Source organism: Sorghum bicolor, chromosome 1, assembly GCF_000003195.3.
Source record: "Sorghum bicolor cultivar BTx623 chromosome 1, Sorghum_bicolor_NCBIv3, whole genome shotgun sequence".
NCBI lineage: Eukaryota > Viridiplantae > Streptophyta > Magnoliopsida > Poales > Poaceae > Sorghum > Sorghum bicolor.
This window is the reverse complement of record NC_012870.2, coordinates 75,648,695-75,657,162: the sequence shown is the minus strand read 5'-3', so window position 1 is coordinate 75,657,162 and position 8,468 is coordinate 75,648,695. Positions and strand designations below refer to the sequence as shown.

General features: G+C 44.6%; 1 protein-coding gene and 1 pseudogene across 2 annotated transcripts; one reads left to right on the top strand and one right to left on the bottom strand.

The window, feature by feature from the left end:
* On the top strand, nucleotides 480-4,492 carry LOC8082030 (omega-amidase, chloroplastic). Of its 2 annotated transcripts, none has more exons than XR_002449111.1 (10): nucleotides 480-790; nucleotides 886-1,002; nucleotides 1,758-1,982; nucleotides 2,421-2,514; nucleotides 2,805-2,879; nucleotides 3,204-3,282; nucleotides 3,504-3,519; nucleotides 3,634-3,755; nucleotides 3,919-4,001; nucleotides 4,087-4,449. XR_002449111.1 is itself a non-coding variant. In XM_021450973.1 (10 exons), the coding sequence occupies exons 1-10, from the start codon at nucleotides 578-580 to the stop codon at nucleotides 4,163-4,165; spliced, it is 1,062 nt and encodes a 353-aa protein (XP_021306648.1). In that variant the 5' UTR covers nucleotides 480-577; the 3' UTR covers nucleotides 4,166-4,492. The 2 variants fall into 2 exon arrangements, 1 of the variants encoding a protein (XP_021306648.1); XM_021450973.1 differs by having other exon boundaries at nucleotides 3,634-3,714; nucleotides 4,087-4,492.
* On the bottom strand, nucleotides 4,992-8,240 carry LOC8082029 (annotated as a pseudogene).

The window sequence follows — 8,468 nt, the reverse complement described above, 5'->3', positions numbered from 1 at the left end:
TGCTAGACAAACTGTTTCTAGTTCTTGTGTTTTTAGCTGTCAAAACCAATCCCACGCTGGTAATTGCGACGTGATTCCAACACTTCAGGATACCTGTTGGGGAAACTTCTCTCCAATCTCTGTACTATGTTGCTGAATGAATAAATAGAAGATCCTTATAAAAAACATATTCGAAAAAAAGGCATTACATTCAATCAATCTCGTGGAGTTTCAAAAAGAAAAAAATCAAGCTCGTGGAGACGGAAATTCACTAGACACAGGAGAATGACCGGAGCCACACGACGGCGCGGACGCCGGCGACCAGATTGTCATGGAAATGGACATCGGCCGGCAGGGCCTTTTCCGTCAAACCGGCACCAAAAGTGCTGTCCCCAGTGGCCACTGGCCAGTGCCAAGTGTGTCGTGTGTGCCACCACCAAACGTTGCAGGCACATTCCACTGACAAACCGGGCCCACGAGCTGCTGATGCCCATCCATCCGCCAACAACTTCCCGTTCCGGTCGCCGTCGCGACTCACGCCGCCTCCTCGCTAGCGGCTACCCTACTATCTACGCCGCCACGGCACCTCCCCCATGAGATGAGAGCCGCAGCCGCAGCCGCAGCCACATCCACAGCCGCCGCGCTCCTCGCCCCGGGTCTAAAGCTCTGCGCGGGCCGCGCGCGCGTCTCCTCCTGCCGCCTCCCACTCCGCCGCGTCGCCGCCATGGCCTCCGCCCCCAACTCCTCCTTCCGCCCAGAGGAGGCACGCTCCCCTCCCGCCCTCGAGCTCCCGACCCCGCCGCTCTCCAAGGTGACGCCCTTCCGGTTCGGATTCCTTGGGGCTTGGCTTCCCGCGCAGGTCGGGGCTTGATCTGACCTCTTGTGGAGTATCTTCTGTGACCGCAGTTCAAAGTGGCGCTGTGCCAGCTCTCGGTAACGGCGGACAAGAGTCGCAACATCGCGCACGCGCGCGCGGCCATCGAGAAGGCGGCCTCCGACGGCGCCAAGCTCGTGCTCCTCCCCGTGAGTCTCTAATAACAGGCCTTATGTTACCATCTGTTCTTCTGGTATTGATGTCGGATTGAATTCAAAGCGGAATGGTATTTCGGTTGGTAGTGATCGCGTTGTTGTCTAATCATTTGACGATTGTTCATGGGTGCGTCCCTTGTCCACAGTATTAAATACACTCATGACATGATTCATTGAGGGGTACTGTCTTCCTCTGGCAGAGGAGTGCATCATTGGACATGGGGTAGTGTTCACTGTGCTATTTCCATGAAATGCTACATAACCAAGCTAGCTATTCCCGTGGCCCATGGGCCGATTACTGATGACACTAAGATCTAAACCTTTTTTTAGCTAAAAGCATAGAATTCATCATGGCAATGATAGTAAAGCAGATTTTCAGGGTTGGCTTGGGCTGTGGTAACATAAATCCTGGTTCGGGTTTGGACACAACTCAGGCCTTGTTTGGATGTAGTCGGATTCACATCAATTCACATGTGTTGAGGTGGATTGGAGTGGAACTTGAACTAAATTCCACCCCAATCCACACCAACACACATGGATTGAAGTGAATCCGACAACATCCAAACAAGGCCTCAAGTGTTTTATTCAACAGCCAGGTCTTTAGGTTTAGACATTAGTAAATTTCTCACCTTGTTCATTGTAAATTCGCACATATATGCGTCTTCTCTTATCAGGCCATGCTTCAGAAATGTTATCTTTGCTTATGTTGCTTCTTGCATTGACCCGCAGTTATTTTTTTATGCTTGTAGGAGATATGGAATGGTCCGTACTCAAATGACAGCTTTCCAGAGTATGCCGAGGACATTGAAGCTGGCGGAGATGCAGCCCCTTCATTTTCAATGATGTCGGAGGTTGCTCGCAGCTTACAAATCACTCTTGTTGGTGGGTCCATAGCTGAACGTTCTGGCAATAACTTGTACAATACATGCTGTGTCTTTGGTTCAGATGGCCAGCTTAAGGGTAAACATAGAAAGGTGTGTTCAAACTTCTAGTGCTGGAGTACAGTTTCCTACTGCTATTGCTATGATTAGATTTGACAAGAAGCTATGGCTTAGTACTATGTAAACATTATCATGAGAAAATTCTATATACCAAATTAATGCTGTATGGTATCCCCCGCTATACCATCTCCCAACAATACCTCAATGAATCCAGCTCCAATGTAAGCACTGAACGCACTACAGTGCTGAAGATGCATGTTAGATCACGTCCATGTTATTTATTTCCTTATCTTCCCTTTGAGTGTGATGAATATGAGTAGTAAGTTTGATCATGCTGTGGTTGCACTGAACTCCCAGTTTGCTTGCTCCCATCTTATTTATGCCCTCTTTTCCTTTCATTGTGCTCCATATGAGTAGTAAGTTTAGTTCATTCCTAGTGCTTTCTGACAATGAAAATATGTGCACCTACAGATCCATCTTTTCGACATTGACATTCCAGGAAAGATCACTTTCAAGGAATCAAAGACTCTTACTGCTGGGCAGAGTCCTACTGTTGTAGACACAGGTTTGTCCAATTAATCAGCTGTCTAATGCAAATGAAGCATGTAGGATCTGAGAATATCTGGCCATCCTTTCTTTTCTTACTAGCCTAATATTTGGCCATAATGTATCTCAAATTTTTAGTTTAGGTCATCTGAATTGGGTCTTACAATGTGACTTCGATGATTGGGATAGTTTCGTTCAAGTTATACGTTTCTATATACTACTTTAGTGTTACTTAGTTTCACAATGCCTTTTGTTTGTGTTGCTTACGCCTTTCTTATATTCTAATGGCATTGTTGATTTGTTTTTCAGATGTTGGGCGAATTGGTATTGGTATATGCTATGACATACGTTTCCAGGAATTAGCAATGTTGTATGCTGCAAGAGGTAAAGACAGTGGTATTGGTATATGCTATGACATACGTTTTTCAGTGTAGTCATCTCTATTAAGATGTAACTTGATGAAGTGAACTATTATACTTCGTAAAGACTGGGGTATGTGCCGTATTTGGACCACATCATCTTGTAACCAAATCGACATGTAAAATGGATTGACAGTCTCAGATTCTTCTCTGTTTGATTAAAATTGTCAGATTTTCAGTTGTATTAACAATTCTGAAGACATCATTACAGCTAACTACTACTATTTTCTGATAATTTCAAAAATATTAAAACTGACAAAACAGACTAAGCTCATTTCACTGACTGCAGGTGCTCACTTGTTATGCTATCCTGGTGCATTCAACATGACTACTGGACCACTGCATTGGGAGTTGCTGCAAAGGGCGAGGTAATAAATGACTTTACACCTCAAGTTTTGGTAATTATGCAAGGAAAATATAGTGACCTGAAATGCTCGCTGCTTTTATTTATGCTAATTAGCATATCTATTTTCTTTAAACTAGTCAAAACCTCGATCAGAACTCATAATTCTTATGGGTAATTTCATATCTGAAATGTCTCCACTAGTTTTCTTTCCCCATACTGATGACATCATTTCTCCAATGCCAGGGCTGCAGACAACCAGGTATGCTGTGCTTCTTTGCGTGCTGCTGTTTCATTTTCCTTGACTTCAACTTTCATTTGGCATTTGTTTTGCTAGTTTTATGCTTTAAAATTTTAATAAACTGTTTGGTGCCAGCTGTTTGTTGCAACGTGCGGTCCAGCTCGAGATACCAGTGCAGGTTATGTTGCTTGGGGACACTCCACGCTTGTTGGACCTGTAAGCTGACCTGAGATTTCCATTCACCGCCCTTTAACTCTGTCAGTAACCACTTCTAATATCTACTTCCAGATTAAGACTCTGCACCACCACAAAACTACTTTTGTTTCTGATAAAACCTCTTGTGATTATTTGCCAACAATCTGAAAGCTGTACGCTAGCAAAGATATGTCACGCCATAACTAACCATTTGCGTACTGCTAGTTTGGAGAGGTGATTGCAACAACTGAACATGAGGAGACGACTATAATAGCAGATATTGACTATTCACTGATTGAGCAGAGGAGGTAAGCAGAGTTAAATTCTATGCTTTCCTGTAGTATTTATATATCTTCACCTTTTGTTGAATGGGGTCACGCAAATTTTCTCCAGGCAATTTCTTCCTCTGCAACACCAACGTCGTGGCGATCTCTATCAGCTGGTAGATGTCCAGAGACTGGGTTCTAATTAGCAAGCCTGGATGTGGCTGCGAGGCTGTGACGAAGCAGGAGAGCAGTTGACTGTGCAGGCTTGCTCGTACTACTTCGTTCATGAGCTGCATGTCCATGCCCTGTCTACTGTCTAGAGATCGATCAACCTGATGTGTGAAGGTGGAGCCGACGGAATAAGGCGACTATAGTTTGTACCTTCAGTGTATGTGCCTCAAGTTGCCAAATAAATTGATTACTTGAACGTATGAAGAAAACCTCTCTCCATGAAACAAAGATAAACGGAGGATTTGCTCCGATTTCCCTTTGGGTCCTGCCAGTTTGAAGTTTGAACTAGCTTGTGCGCGACCTGAGCTGATGTTGCAATGGATCCTCGCATTTGTTTGGCCATCAGCACTTCAGCAGCCACAGTACTAGAGTAAATGGGTATGATTGTAGGGAAGGGCAAACCTGTGAACTATTCCCGCCGTTCTAAATTGTATATCTTCGCGCCATTGCTGAATCGATATCTATCGTTTCGGAGTTCGGACTCACTGGAACTGACCATCTCTCTTTCGGAGTTGCACGTATCCTATTCGGAAAAGAGATAGCATTTACCGTAATGCTCGGCTAGTAAATGTATAGTAGTACCTTCGCCGTCGTCGTATGGGCCTCCTAGGCTGATGGCCCTCCGATGCGTATTTCGTGTTGTGCGATGCCGTGATGGTTATGGTCGGTAGACGTAGATGACGACGGACAGACACAAGCCGCATGCACAGATCCGTGCACGTCCTCGTGTATTTTCAGAGATGGTTTCGGTTTATGAAAAATGTAAACAAAAAAAAAAGATGGATTATTATGATACTCGAATGCGAAATCATCTAACGAAATAATGGATCATGGCAGATTATAACACATGCATGAGAAAATGTACATGTGCGCCCCATGGCTAGCAGAATGGCTTTGTAAGTATGAGGCTAACCGACCATTCATTTATCCGACCAAACATCCCAAATTATGCACTAGTGGTCATTCTCATTGGTAGTTGAGTTGCCTCATTGACCTTGGTAGCCTCGGCCGCCACCAGGGTAGCCAGAATTGCCACCGCCCGGGTATGGCGGTGCGTTGGGGTTACCTCCTTGGGTAGGGAGGTGCTGGGTTGCCACCAGGGTAACCAGGTGGGCCACCTTGGTAGGCCGCGCCTGGGTTCCCATGGTAACCTTGGTTGCCACCTTGATACCCCGGAGGTCCACCTTGGTAGCCAGGTGCACCACCTTGCTGGTAGTGAGGAGCACCGCCAGTGTTGTAGCCCGCCTGTGGGTTTGGCATTTGGGAGTCATAGTTTGGCTGACCACCACCAGCATGCGGTGGTGGTGGTGGTGGCGGCATGTTGTCCTGACCATGGTGAGGTGGCATCTGGTTCTGGCCAGGTGGAGGTGGGGGGCCATTGAAACCCTGCGCAAGAGGCCCATCTCTGTTCTGGTAGTTCTGCATGTTCCCCCTTCTCCTCTCAAAGTTCCTTGACCTGTCAAAATTGCGGGGCCTATCATTTCGCCGGGATCTTTCATTGGCACGGGCATTGTTTCTCACCCACTCCTCATGGAATTTAGGATCATAAGGAACAGCTTCCCCATTTACGAAGGGTTCTCCTGAAACAGGAAGTAGAAGGTATCAAAAATTTGTTGAATAGTGCCCATTCACAGAAATGTACTTTCAACAATACAAGTATGACGAAATTCACAGAATCAGTTGTCCAAACATGGGTGGACAAACTATGGCCACCAACATTTCAGTTGAATTCAATTCAAAAAAAAAATCTGAAATAGCTTATGAATACATATACATGCATAGTTGATCAAACAAAATGGGTGTGTCATGTGAGGTGAACTGCCATCCCAAGTTATAGGTTCTAAAACATATATTGGTGTAATTGGTGTTTCTCAAGACGGCATAAAGATGATTTGACAAAGCACTTCATTATATGTTATTCTTGATGACAGTGATATCCTTACATCACAATCCTAAAGAAGAAAATTAGAGGGCACAGGGCAGAAAAAAAAACAGGGGAGTCAATTAAGTAGAGGATCAAAATTTTGTAGACCAGTTGTTTGGACACTACTAGCAAACCAATTAAGACATTCACGTATGATATAAAATAATGAAGATTTAAATTACTCAAGTTTTAAAATCAGATGTTGTACATTGAGTACAACAAGCAAGAACGACATACCAGTGTCAACAAACAACAAAGAGAATGTGAAAAAGTCAATTAGAGAATAATGAAAAGGATTTTTGTACATGACCCTGAAAATGCAAATATATACTTTTGACCTTAGAATGCTAACAGGTCTGATTTTTTCGATTTTGTATTTCAATTTCAATTGTATTTTAATAAGTAAACCAAGTCAGTTAATTCATTAAGGCTATGTTTATACCATGTATCAGTGGTCAATTCTGAGTAGAAGGTTCCAATAGTATTACTTGGATAGGAACTATGTTATCAGTACCTCCATAGTCCTTAGTTTGCACATTCAAGTATGAATCAGGAAGAACCCAGCGAACCTTGGGCATCTCTGCAAACAATTAAGTGGCATTACAATCCAAGGACAAATGAATTACTTCTTACTGTTATATTACTTAATGAGATTATAAATACCTTTCAGTTTGTAAGAAACTTCCTCTGGTACAAGGGCACCAAAAGCAAAGTAATGACGGGTCGATACAGAATATATCTTTTGCCTAGCTTCTTCCTCACTGAAACAAGGAGTTTGTTTTTTTATGCAGGCGTTGTAGAGAAAAAATGAGCAAAAAGAACTGCATTCTATGAACTAAAACTTGCAGAAATATATCAGCACTCCAAAGCTCTAATGTGCTAGACGCACAAAAGAACCATAACTGGATCATATCAAAGAACAAATCTGAAAATATCACAGCAGAGGATCATTTTGGGGCTTGGGCCCTTTTTTGGATCCATTGGCGCCAATAGTTAGCAGCTAGCAGAGGGAAGACAGCTAGTAGCTTTTTATTTAGCGGGACTAGTAGTTAACCTATTAATCGAGCCCCATTTGGACTCTCCATCTAATAGTTAGTACTCCCTATGTTCCTATATAGGCAGCATACAAGCGGTTTATTTATTTGGCCACAATAGGCGGCGGGCTGGTGTGTCTAGGGGCCTGTTCAGTACTCCGCCGGATTACTACTCAAATTACCAAGATACGCATGCTGCATGCATGCATTGGCCTGCATACTCTCACTTCCGTCCTTTTTTATACATTCAACATGAATATTGAACATGAACCCAACAAAGGCCGCATGCCAGAACCAATAATACCAAAAGATTCAGTCTGAATTTCTGAACAATTAGTAACATATCCAGCCAGTCCTAATTCCAATAAATTAAACACTATACACTGTTATGGTCATGCGCAACAACAGAACACTTTTATCAATCCTAGCAGAAACACACCAACAAGTATCCTAGCAGGAAACACACCAACAACAACTAAACAGAGAAATGGATCCAGCCATATATACCTCCCTACGACTTGGGCGAGGGTCTTGATATAGCTATCGATGATCTCGTCGCGCGGAATGTCGGGGTTGGAGGGGTCACCAGGCGGTGGCTCCATGACGACGAGCCAGTGCTCGAAGTCGCACCCGTCGAGGAGGATCATCTCCTTGGACGGGCGGGTATTGATCCAGTTCGGGGAGGAGTCCCGCAGCGAGGACGTGGCCGGCTGGGTCGCGAAGCACCGCAACCCGGCGCCGGGGGCGGACGCACCGGCCCCCGCCGGGAGGAGGCTCTCGGTCGCAGCGAGCGGGCGCAGGAGGGTGGTGATGCGGCGGCCGCCCTGGAGCGCACGGGAGAGGTGGAGCGCGCGCGACGCCGACGCCATTGCGAAGGCCAAAGTGCCAAACCCTGGCCTGGAGGGAGATGAGACAAGAGGACGCGGCGGTGGCGAATAATAAGGGTTTAAGCCGCATCTGGTGAGGTGTGTTATTATTGCGGCAAATGAGGCAGATTAGGACTTGTTTAAATGCGAAAAAATTTGTAGCATTTTCGTTTTTATTTGACAAACATTGTCCAATTATAGAATAACTAGGCTTACAAAATTCGTTTCGCGATTTACATATAAACTATACAATTAGTTTTTGTTTTTATCTATATTTAATACTCCGTATATGAACAGTAAAATTCGATGTGACAGAAAATTTTAAAAAAGTTTTTACTTTTTGGGTGAACTAAACAAGGCCTAGTTGCTGAGGGGCCGAATTATCTGGCGGAGTCGAGAGGCTGTACTGTACATGGGCTTGTGGGCCGTGGGCTCTCGAATGTTAAATGTGGGC